Source organism: Glycine max, chromosome 9, assembly GCF_000004515.6.
Source record: "Glycine max cultivar Williams 82 chromosome 9, Glycine_max_v4.0, whole genome shotgun sequence".
Taxonomy (NCBI): Eukaryota; Viridiplantae; Streptophyta; class Magnoliopsida; order Fabales; family Fabaceae; genus Glycine; species Glycine max.
Window position 1 is genome coordinate 33,732,616 of NC_038245.2, and position 13,042 is coordinate 33,745,657.

Consider the following 13,042-nt stretch of genomic DNA (forward strand, 5'->3'; position numbering starts at 1 on the left):
CGGTGACGCGGTTGATAAGGTCATCAAGCTTTTTGGAAACGTGAAGATGGCTAGAGGCGAGTTTCACGATTGCCTCCTTAAGTCGATCAAAAGACTTGGAGCGAGTGGATTCAGCCATGGCAATTGGGCTCAATGAAAGCACCAAGTTGCTATGACCCTGTGGTCAGAAGCTAGAATTCGAGGATCTAGCACCTCCAAGAAGAAAGGTAAAAGAAGGGAAAATTCGTATTATTGATCTGCTCTCTTAGAATTACATCAATTTCCATTTATAAGCTTTCTATTCTATTCTAGAATTGTGTAATTCTAACAGAATTTGGCATATGTGCCTTGGAGGAATTTTGCAAAACGATATGGATAATGCTAGTAGAGAGCGTCTCTAACGGTCGAAGATCCTGAAAGATTCCTTGTTGACAATGCTGCTGCTGACAATGTTGTTGATTCACTCATTTTGCCACATAATCCTTTAGGTATCGTGGTCTCTGGCTTTTTCTCTTTGACCCTGTTCCATACTCTGTGACCCCTGCTTCTGATGATTCTTTGTTCATAACATTAAGGTTCTCAGTCCTGAATGGAATCACATTACTCTGGAAGTGGAAGCATCGGGGTTAGTTTTCTTTCCCTGACAAAATTATCAAATTATTTAACTTCATTACATATTTCCACATTGTAAGCAATTTCTTCTTATCACATATTATTTTATGATTTTAATTTATATGCATTATCAATATAATTTTTTTACACTGCTAACCAATTAGTATTCATTCTAGCTAGGTATGACTTTTAAGATAGTTCTTTTCTTATATAAGTCAACAAATTTAGCATAAATGACAATTTGTATTTGGATGACAATGTCAAAAGCTTTTACAGTGTCAATACTTTTAAATTAAGTTCTTATTTGATACAACTAATCTAATCGTAAATTTTCAAATTATTTTTTATTTTCACATGCTCCCGTTACGAAGCTCCAGATTGTCATTCCAGTAGTACCTTAACTGAGGGTAATGAAATTTATGATTTTGGATTATTTATCATGGAGATTGTATCAGGAAGGATTCCTTCATATCAAAGTCAACCACAGGTAACACTAGCAATGTTGGATTCATCAGTCTTTGGTTTTCATTCCTGCTTGTCTTTCAGATAATGAATTTAGCATGACTCCAAATTGCAGGCTCATTATATAGTTGACTGGTTCAAATCAATGATTTCTGATGGAAAATTTGAGAATGTGGTGAATCCAAAATTGCTTGAAATGCATATCAGGATATTCCAAAATTGTTTGATAGTTGATACCTATCACTGATTATTGATTACAGGATATTCCAATCCTAAAATCATTTTGATAATAAGAAAAACAGACCATTTAATTCTATAATTTCTATTTGATTTCATTTTTTAAAAACTCCTAAATGGATGACAATAGAGTTTGCTATATTCTTAAAATTTTCGTCTACATTCATTCTCTCAGAAGAATGAGACACTTTTAAAGGAACAAGTCTTCAGCTGCACACTTTCAATGGGCAATTTGTCATCTGGATAAGGACACTCAATTTTCTCTTTCAGAGGCAGCAACTCACAAGGCTTAGGATAGACATTGCTTGTAACCCCCTCAATGTCAGTGCAATTCCATTGCGGTTTCTTTTTTCCACTATGGATAGTCACATTAGAAATACAGATTCCCGTAAAAGGATCATTAGCAATCCCTTCAAGTCTTGCTGAATATGTGACATTATCTGCAATGACATCTCTGTAGTTTATTCCTGTAATGTTGGGAAGTGCTTTGGGATCAAAATCGGTGTTAGGGTGTGAGCCATAAGAACCTGTCATCCAAAACACATACTTCATGGTGTTTAAGTTCATTCCTTTGACAAATATGTCCCTCACATAAGCTCCTCTACCAACTGCAGTTTTGATTCTAACTGCTGATTGAGTGTTGAGAGCTGTGAGTTCTTCAGCTCTAACATCTCGGATTCCACCAGACATTTCACTTCCTAAGGCAATCATGGCACTATCTGGGGACACACATTCAAGCCTTCTGATTATTATGTGTTGGCTTGGCATTCCAAATTTGATTCCAGACTCATCCCAACCACTTTTTATTGCTACACAATCATCACCGGAGACAATGTAGCAATCTTCAATCCTAGTGTTGGAACAAGAATCTGTAAAAAGGAGGAAACAATTAGACAGCGGCTAAAATTTTGGACCAATTTAGTTACTATTTATTACTTACTCCTTGTTTCTGTATACAAGACTCAATTACCTAATTCATCAAATTTAAAAAAAGTGATTAAGTTAGTTGTTAACAATAAATTTGTTTTAAATTTATAAGTTTTTTTAAAATTATCCTCTTTTTTAATAGTTTATTAATAACATTATAAATTGAGTCTTATAAATAAGAACAAGATGGAGTAATAACTGGTTGTAATAAAGCATGTCCATTACTTCTGATTGAATACACATAATTAAGATGAGAAGTTCAAATTATGGAGAAAACAAACACATATTTTAGAATTTAATTTTGATAGATTAAATGGGGTGTGAGTTATTCTAAACCTTATGTCATTTGTTTCAATTGTTACGGGTAAAAAAATTATAAAATTATATGAAAATTATTTTAGAATGACTTTAAAAGTAATTATTACAAAAATCTTTTAACAATTCTACATTACAATTTATATAAATTGTGTGACAATGTAAATTCAAACTCGAATTAATGGTTATTATAATTAATTCAAAAATCAATTAATTATGTGCAGTTTAAAGGATAAAGTGGAATAATAACGGTTAATTCAAAAAACAATTGTTGGTGTTATAATTAATTTTAGTTTTTGTTACATATATATTTTATTTTATTTTATCGCAAACCTCGTTCATTATTTTTTGAATTAATGGTTATTATCGTATTTTATCCTCTAGTGTGTATCCCTAACTTTTAAAGGAGCCAAGTCCAAATAACATTTACATTATTGGTGTATTCGAACTAGCTTTTATTTCTTATTATAGACAACTGCAGAATATCATTCATTTTTTCTTTTGTGAAGCAGTATCATTCATTTTCTCTCAAACCTATCACTTTTCCTTTTTTTTTCTTTTTATCTAGTGTTTTCCTCTTAAAGCCAGTGGAAATAATAATAATAATAATAATAAATTAAATAAATAAAAAAACAAACAAACAAAATTACCTGGATTTATTCCATCAGTGTTGGGAGAGTCAACTGGGGCAAGAATGGTCAACCCTTGAATTATAATGTCACTGTGGAGATATATAGGGGGTATTAGAATAACAGAAAATATTGTGCATTAAGATTAACCATCTAGGCAACCGAAAATGCTTGTCAAACCTGCTGTAAATTGGATGGACAAACCAAGATGGAGAATCGATCAAAGTGAGATTTGATATCTGGATGTGATCAGAGAACATAATCTCAATCATGTAAGGCCTGGTGAGTTTCAATTCACCCTTGTGGAACTTGTCCCACCAATAAGACCCTTGTCCATCAATTGTTCCATTGTAACCTATAATGAATAAATAAAAGTGATATTAAAAATGATTTCCAATGAGACATGCATGACCTTTACAACCTCTAATAGCTGCTTAGTGATGAGGCTAGTAGTTACCAGTGATTACTACATCAGTGAGGTTAGTTCCAAAAATGAGACTACTAAACCTTCCATCAGGAGCATCCCTTCCTCTGCCATATGATGGTAGCACAGGAAGGGTGGGCCACTCTGATTCATCCTGTTAATGTGGGTCCATGGTCAATAAACATCAACATAAATAAAAAAGAAGCAAAAAAAAAAAAAAAAAAACTGCAGCTGAACTAACGGCCAAGAAATCGTAGTTAGGCGAAAAGGTGAAAGGAAAGGCTAGTAGTGACTTGATGTTAGGTGACCAAATTCTAATAATGTACTGTAACAAGAAACAACTGCTAATGTATCTTTGACTAATGTATTTTTACATTATAATAGGGTACACATGTGCCATGCCGAAAAGAGGTCATATTAAATATTTTTTAGCTATACAAAAATACAATTTTTCTAAATTGTCACACGTCTCAAATAAACATAACATGATCGACCACATGCTATAACATGAAATCATTAAATAGTCTAATAATTTTTTTTAAAAAAAAGAAAAAAAGAAGAGGGGGGAGTGACTAAAAATACCTGAGATCCAAGAATGGTAGCTTCCTTTTGGAGAAAAAGTGTGAAGTGGCTTGTGAGATTGAAGCTTCCTGTTAGCCATTTCCCTGGTGGCACAACAAGTAGAGCTCCACCATCAGATGCATAATGGCTGAGATTGCTAATTGCATATTGAAAAGCTTTGGTGTTAGATGTTTTTCCATCACCAACACCACCAAAATCAGTCAAAACTGCACTGTGTTTTCTGCAGCTGATAGCAGGGTACTCAAAACAGTCCAATCCATTGGCTACTCTGCATTCAACAACCCTAACTCCTTGTAATCCCAATAACAAAACTGTGAAGATAACCCCAACAACCTGTAGAAGAAAATCAAGTTTATATCAAACACCAAAAGCACAACAAAGGACAAGTTTTCTTGTCCTGAAACTAAAATTATTATAACTATAAGGTTTGAAGTTGTGGTCCACAACTTCAATTAAGGCCCCACTATTGTATATATATGTAATTTTGGAGATTTCCATAACTGCCATTGTAACCACACCAACTATCAATCACTACCAACAATTTTATGCGACTTACAAGAGAACATTAATCGCGATTTTAAAACCTTGGAAGGTAATCAATTAATTATTCAAAAGAATAAAGCAAAGACAGAAGAGGGGTCCATGAACAAACATAGAAACCAAAATGATCGAAACACTGAAAATTCAATATACTAAGAAAAATCATAACAAAACATCGTTTGCATATAAAAAAAACTCAATGAACACACACAAAGAAAAAAAAAATAATTACACAGGAGTTACTGAGTTTTGGACACGTCTTCATAGTTTGAGTGTGACTGTGAGGTTTGTTTGTGGCATAGAAGACAAAGGGGTCATGTATTTAAAGAGATTTATTAATTATTACTAATGCATATATGATAGAGTAAAGAGATTGTAGGTGATTATATATAATCTGGGGAGAGATTATCGGAGAATTTCACGGTCGTGCTGATTTTCAATGCTACATTATGGAATATTTAAAGTATGCAGTTACGTGTTAGGAAACCACAGTATTGTCAAATGGCATGGCAGTTACAGGAAAAAAAATGTCTACGTGCATGAGAATGTGCCATGACGTCCTGCCATTCTTAAAAAGATTGCTTTTCATTTCTTGGACGATTGATAAAAAGATTGTTTTTCCTTTCTTGGACGATTTGAAAAGTTTTTCATCCTACAATTATCATAATAGTTATAGAAATTTAGTTATAGAAATTTTGCTTGATTGTTAACCCTTTTTTCAAAAAGGTGTTGTCTACTGTTAGAGTACTGCACCACTCTAATAACAACATAACTCATGACATATCATAATTATAATTGGTTTAAATATTTTTTTTATTTAAAGTTTTTTTTTTATTTTTTGTCCTTGAAAATTTTAGATATTATTTTTTTATTGTTCAAAATATTTTTTATTGTTCAAATCGTTATCTAAAATATTTTAAACACAAAAAATACTAAATTGTAGAAAAATATATATATTTAAACCATTAATTATAATTTGTAGGTTACATTATTCAGAAAAGATTAATGTTAATAACTTAACTCTTAATTGCGTCCATAAAAGAATATGAGTAATGAAGGGAACTATATATACAAAAGAATTTGTGTTGATTAATAAACATTAACGGAATTTTTTAGTTTCAAAAATACAGAAGAAAAGAAAATATAATCCTACGTTTATTATAAAGTAATAAAATAATTAATTCCATATATAATTTTTACTTGGGTAAGCAATAATCCTATCTTCAATTAATATTTAATGATTCTTTCATTTACGATTTTTAATTTTTGTTATTTTAAAAAATTTTATCCACTATCAAAATCTCATCTTAATGATCCTTTCATTTACGGCTTTTAATATTTGTTATTATAAAAAAATTTGTTCATGTGTCAAATTTTATTTAGTACTAATCTCATGAATTTTATTCACAATAATTTTCCTTGCATGTCTAATACGGTTTGAATAAATATATGTCATAGATTTGATGCGGATAAATATATTTATATTTTTGTTCATGCTCTAATCTATATATTATATGTAAAAGAAACTTAAACTCTTATGAGTTGTTGGATTGAAATTCTAATTTGATGATAATCATTGGTTTGATTCAATAAATATCTAACATATTTTAACATTGGATTTTAAATCCGTGTGTTGTACGAATTTATTTAACTTATATGTTTTTTTTATATTAGTATTTAGTTTATTTAAAATATATGTAATTAATTGACTCTTATTTTTATTGTGAAAATATATTTGTAACAAATGTTTTGCATGAATTTTTTTAAATAATATGTTTTTTCTATTTGTATTTAGTTTTTGCATAAATAAAATTATCAATTTTTGAAATAATTAATAATATATAAAATATAATTACGTTAAAATTAAAAAATACGGTTAATTAAATTTTTAATGGAAGATATTTTATTTTTAAAAATATTTAACCTATTGAAATTTTTTACGATTTATTCTTTCTATAATTAAGTAATAATAGTCATGCAATACCTATATGAAATTTATATGTGCCCGCATTTCTATTTCGTTAAAATTTATATATTATAACCATTTTTCTCATTATATATTGACATATATATTACTTTTAATTTAATAATTTATTTTATGTCTATCTATGTATGTGTTGGCATTCTTTGATTTTCAAAAAAGATGTTAGGTTTGATTTATAGTAACATTTTTTAAATTTTAAAAAATTACTATTAAAATTAGAAGTTGTAAATACTAATGCTTAAACTTTAAATTTTCATTTTGTATTTTAAGTATAGAAAAATTAATCATCTTATCTCAACATGTTGTATATTTAGTCTACTGTTTTTAAATTTAATTCTCTATTTTATTGTCAAAGTTAGGTTTAGTATTTTAACAAATAGAAATAATATTGTTTCAGTTTAATTTTTTGTAATATATTCATTGAATACAGTATTCATTTATTTGACATGTTATTTAAATATAATCTTTTGTAAAAATTGAAAATAAATGTATTTGATTTTTAACATTTTTTTGTCATTTTTAAAGCATTTCATTCCATACAAAAAGAATGTAAAGTTAGATACTTGTTTTGTTTTATCAAAAATCATATAAGGGAAAAAAAATCACAAATAGACATGTTGATTTCGATTTTTATATAAAGATTTTTCTTGTTACTATAAAGATTAAAGACAAACTTAAATATAGGCAAAAGTGAAAATTTAAATGACAAACAAATAAAGATGGGCAAAAATAAGGGTGTTAGAATGGCAATAACTCCAAAAAAAAAAAAAATACAGCGCAACTCCTTTAAAACAACTTAGGAAATTTATTTTTCATTCTGTATATTAACATTTAACACTATGTTTTCATTAAACTTTTACAGTCACAAAGATTTTCTTGCATTGAGAATAATTTAAAATAAATATACATTTTCTTAATTGTTTATTGAAGGTATCCCAAAAGCAGTTTTTGTATATCCACTACTACAAAATCTATATTTAACATCGTTAAGTTAACATCGATTTTTTATAAAATCGATGTTAACAAAAATGGAGTGGCAAAATGGTAAATAACGAGACTTTTTAACATCGATTTTTTAAAAAAACCGATGTTAACACAATATGTTAACATCGGTTTTTCTAAAAACTGATGTTAACAAGAGCATGGTGGTAATAAATTCGGTTAATTGACATCGATTTTGAAAAAACTAATGTGAACTAGTTGATGTTAACATCGGTTTTTTTAAAACCCGATGCTAACATTAATTTGTTAACATCGGTTTCATCAAAACCGATGTTAAGTTTATAACCTTAACATCGGTTTTTCCAAGAAAACCGATGTTGTGTTATTGATAAATTAAAAAACCAAATTCTTTCCCCCGTGCACACTCAGTTTGGCAAACCCTTTCTCCATCCTCCTTCGAAAACTTTAGTTCCTCATTGTCCTTCAAAAGCTTTTCCCCCCTGCGCACTCAGTTTGGCAAACCCTTTCTCCATCCTCCTTTGAAAGCTTCAGTTCATCATTGTCCTTCAAAGGTTTGTATTCAATACATTCCGTCAAAGCCCCCTTATTAGTTTTCTGTTTGTCTTCCACTTAGTGTGACCCTCATAGAATTTGTGGTTATGTTCACAGGTGTGACCCTCGAAGTCACCCTTTCTATGTCACTGAAGCTTTGGCTGGGTCATCTCACTCTTGAAGGTCTACAAAGCAACGACGAAGCACTTCATCTATCAACTTTGTGTTAAAGGTAAGAACCCCTGTCCGTCAAGTATTTAAATATCCAGTCTTGGCTAGATTTCCATTCAGTGTTTCAGTATTTGGTAACTTAAAATATCTATCCACTCAGCAAGAGTAATGTATGTGTTATCTAAATCTTAAGGATCCCTGTGATTCAGCAAAAAAATGCATACATTACTGAGCATTTTAGGGAGAAAAATGCAGGATTTTAGTGATTCAGCAAACAAACTCTTGCCAATAAGTTCAACATAAATTTAACCAGCCATGTGCGGCTCTGTACAATCATCTTTCGCAAGCTTATGTGTTATAGCTTTTAATTAGTTGTACAAAAGGTAAAATCCTTTTAAGTAGGATTGCAATGCATTGATTGCTGGGCATTTTTCAGGTATCCCATTTCTTCAATTTTTCAATCTTTCATACTAGTTTAGGTTTGTGAATTGCAATGCATTGATTGCTGGTGCTGCTGCATTGTTTGAATGTTTTTATGTAATTTCTATGATAGCAACTCCCCTAAGGGTAGCGTAGTGTTATCACAAACATACATCGAAAGCAGGGTGCATTCCTTAGCCCCAAAACTATATTTGTCAACTTTGGCAGTTATTGGTGCATTCCTTAGCCATTCGGGTGCAATGTATCCCATTGCCCCTCTTAAATTAGTGCTTGTTCTAATATGCTTGCCAACCATTGTGTCAAGTCCCTAAACTCACAATTTTACAAAAGTAATGACATAAAAAGGCCTCTTATTGAATACACACACATAGACACAGAAGATTTTCAAATATGAATGATGAATTACGAGCTCACATGGAGAAATTTATCTATGAACTTAGCAACATTAGCAAGTTCAGCTGCAGCTTCGATTTCTTCATCTGTTGGGACATTTTTACCATAGGCAATATTCTGTTTAATGCTGCAAGCAAAGAGAACTGGTTCCTAGCTAACAAGTCCTATTTTCTGTCTGATCCATTTCAGTTGAAATTCTCTGAGATTGATACCATCAATGAGAACTTCACCAGCTTATGGATCATAAAATCTCTCTATTAAACTAATAATTGTTTATTTCTCACTTCCACTTTGCCCTACCAAAGCTGCAGTAGTGCCACTTGGTATTGAAATTGAAAATCCATTGAGTATTTGCTTATCAGGTCTAGAAGTATAACTAAAGCAGACCTTCTTAAGCTCTATATCTCCAGAAATATCATCTAGCAGTCGACCATCAGTGTCATAAGCATCAATATCAGGCTGCCTCTTAATCGCTTCAAACATTTTAAAGGTAGCAGCTTGTCCTGCAGCGAATGCAGTTAAGATTAGAGATGTCTGCCCAAGAGACCAACAAAAAGAAATTAGCCCAGAAAATTTGATCAAATTTTCCTGCCAAGCTTGGTAGAGGTTGTAAGATATGGATTGTTTCATCCATCCACAATGTATATGGGAAAGTAGAAGCTAACTTACATGGAACCAGTCAAAATTGCAAAAAATATACTAATGACTTGTCCTCCTGTATAACCTTTGTCTAGTACCATCTTCCCTCCAAACCACACTGCCAAACCATAGGTACAATAAATAAATAGACAAACTAAACCAAAGCCAAACCCTCTTGCACTCCAACTCTACAAGCTTTAATTAAGTATTGATTGTATTGAGTTATAGCTTGCTTCTAACCAATAACCACTTTTGGTCCTAAAATTCTAACGTTTAGGTAGAGTGCAGGTTGTTGCAATTCTGCGTAATCAAGTTATCTTCATCAACCATTAATCGGAGCACCTCATCTTCCCCTTTTCCTTTTATTCTTATCCTAGCTAGGAATGGGATTAGAATTTCGGACTTCTCTGGTTTTACAATGTCCTTTTGCTACTCGGATTTGAAATGCAAAATCCTTGATCATTCTTTTGCTACTCAGTAGGTCACAAATTAAGTTGATTACAACTCATACAAACCTTGTTGACTCTCAAACTTTTGTTTCAGCCTTCAAATCTCCCCCTATTGTCTATTGGGAACATAAAAGCAGGTGGAACAACAATTTAGTTTTGATTAGTAATTAATAACATGAAATTTACTATTTCTCATATTTTTCTAGAATAAAAATCTGGTACATATAGCTTAGCTACACATGACTTTGTACAAAATTTTGTTTGGTGGAAATGTTTGCTACCATTAATTTCAGTGTGTGACATTCAGACAAGTAGTAGTATGTTTGGTTTCATCTTTGGTGGCATTGGGCCTGTTAGATTCCCTTTCCAGTTACTCAGTCAAATAATTCAGTGAAGTTAGTAGCTTATTATTCATTCAAATTCCAAGTTCACCCGAGTTGTGTGCAGTTGCTTGGGGAGGATGTACTTTGCTGGATGAAGCTGGTTGGTTTGACTCAAACCCAAAGGATGGGTCTACAAGCTCACTAAGCTTTCTTTTTTGAATCTTTTTATCACAATATTTGCCAAGTTAACCTCATCTCTTTCCCTGGCTGCTAAAACTACTGGCATGGATGATATCAGCTCAATAAGCACAACCCAAAAGCTATACACATCACTCTTGTCCGTGATAGTGTTATAAGTTCCAACTGCAGAGATAGTTCCAAGGGGAAATAGATAATTCCAACTGCAGAGATGATAATCATATTTTGAAGCAAAAAACCACTTAGTGAGAGGCATAAGACAACAACTGGTTAGTCTGACAAATTTGCCAAAACAGCTCTCAACTCTAAATAACAATCACCCCATTTTCAAATTGTTGGATCAAGTGGCCTCAGAATAATTAAGAAGGGGGGTTGAATTAATTATTAATGAACCTTTACTAATTAAAACTCTATCCTTCTTAATGTTACTAAATTCAATTAGGCTTTTACTATAATGTTAAGAAAGTAAAGAACAAAAACAAAAACTTAATCAAAAGTAAAAGCGCTAATTAAAGTGCACAGCGGAAATTAAAGAGTGTAGGGAAGAAGAAGACAAACACAAGAGTTTTATACTAGTTCGGCAACAACCCCTGCTTACATCTAGTCCCAAAGCGACCTGCAGTCCTTGAGATTTCTTTTCAACCTTGTAAAATCCTTTACAAGCAAAGATCCACAAGGGATGTACCCTCCCTTGTTCTCTTTGAACAACCAAGTGGATGTACCCTCCACTTGAACTAATCCACAAGAGATGTACCCTCTCTTGTTCTCAGTTACAACAACCCAAGTAGATGTACCCTCTACTTGTACCACAAAGGATGTACCCTCCAATGTGTTAAGACAAAGTTCTCAGGCGGTTAGTCCTTTGAAACTTTGTGAAGGGGAAACAAAAGATATCTTAGGCGGTTAGTCCTTTGAAATCTTTTGTTTATAGGAAAGGGAAGAATCAAAAGAATTCTCAGACTATGTCATTTTGAATTCTTTGACAAGGGAGAAGGGAGACACAAAAGAATTCAGGCGGTTAGTCCTTTGTTCTTTTCGAAAAGGGAGAAGAGAGACACAAAAAGAATTCAGGCGGTTAGTCTTTGGCAAATTCTTTTTGGCAAAGGGAGAAGAGAATAAAAGATATAGCACAATTCTATTTTCAAGGTTTGGAAAACCAGAAAACTTTAGAAAGCTTTTGCAAATGAAGAAGAAGATGAAGAAGTTCAAGAAGATGTTCAAAGTGATTCAAAGGTTGTAAAAGAATATGTGGAAAATTTGTTTGTAAAGGTTATAAGTATTGTTCAAATGTAAATCAAGGTCTTGCTTTTATAGACTCTTCAAGTCTGGTCAAGAAAACCATTGGAAGAGTTATAACCTTTAGAAAAACCTGAAAACCATTGGAAGAGTTACATCTTTTGATTTTTGTTCAAAAACTTGTCACTGGTAATCGATTACCAAATCCTTGTAATCAATTACACAAAGCTTTTTATGAAAGGATGTGACTCTTCACAATTGAATTTGAATTCCAATGTTCAGATGCACTGATAATCGATTACCAATATATTGTAATCGATTACACCATTTTAAAATCAATTAGAATGTTGCAAATTCAGTTGAAAACTTTTGAAATCAAACTTTGCCACTGGTAATCGATTACAGGAAACTGGTAATCGATTACCAGAGAATAAAAACTCTAGTAACTTAGAAAATTTTGAGATAAACTCTTTTGAAAAACAAAACTATGCTATGTTGTTTTTTGAAAAATCTTTTCAATACTTCCCTTGTGAAGTCTTCTTAATTTCTTCTCTTGAATCTTGAATTCATCTTCTCTTGAATCTTGAAATCAATCTTCTCTTGATTCTTGAATCTTCTTGATTTCTTCTTATGAAACTTGAAATTAAACTTGATCTTGAACTTATTGACTCCTTCTTGAAACCATTCTTTGGACTTTTTGTCATTATCAAAACTACTTGAATCAACTTGATTCATCATCATGAAGCTTGTTTCTACACAAATTACCCTAAATACTCGTCTACTAAGCAATAGTAATCGTTCATTATCTCTGGTTTAATTAATTAGAGTTGTTAGATTGTATTGTGGTGTTGTAGAGTAATATTATCTCTTATTTAATTAATTAGTTTTGCTACTTTTAGTTAGTAATGCTCTTCTAAGAAGATATCCCTCCTTTTGAAACTCGTCATTTGCTGTTGCACTCTCCCATTAGCTAACTAATGGCAAAGTCTAAATGCCCATTTGTCAAA

The 13,042-nt window shown here is 31.6% G+C and overlaps 1 protein-coding gene across 1 annotated transcript; it reads right to left on the reverse strand.

Annotated features, from left to right (window-relative positions):
• Positions 1-1,384: 1,384 nt before the first annotated feature.
• Positions 1,385-11,124, reverse strand: LOC100812836 (probable polygalacturonase). Its single transcript, XM_041005484.1, has 10 exons — positions 11,120-11,124; positions 10,852-11,002; positions 9,475-9,724; positions 9,212-9,276; positions 8,950-9,104; positions 4,168-4,519; positions 3,619-3,739; positions 3,342-3,516; positions 3,183-3,253; positions 1,385-2,159 (listed from the first exon to the last, which is right to left on the reverse strand). The coding sequence occupies exons 1-10, from the start codon at positions 11,122-11,124 to the stop codon at positions 1,462-1,464; spliced, it is 2,043 nt and encodes a 680-aa protein (XP_040861418.1). The 3' UTR covers positions 1,385-1,461.
• Positions 11,125-13,042: the final 1,918 nt, after the last annotated feature.

Coding starts and splice junctions, on each gene's coding strand:
- LOC100812836 (XM_041005484.1), bottom strand. Junction 3,254..3,341: donor GTCCATCCAATTTACAGCAG/GTTTGACAAGCA, acceptor ATATCTCCACAG/TGACATTATAATTCAAGGGT. Junction 2,160..3,182: donor CACTGATGGAATAAATCCAG/GTAATTTTGTTT, acceptor TCCTTTTTACAG/ATTCTTGTTCCAACACTAGG.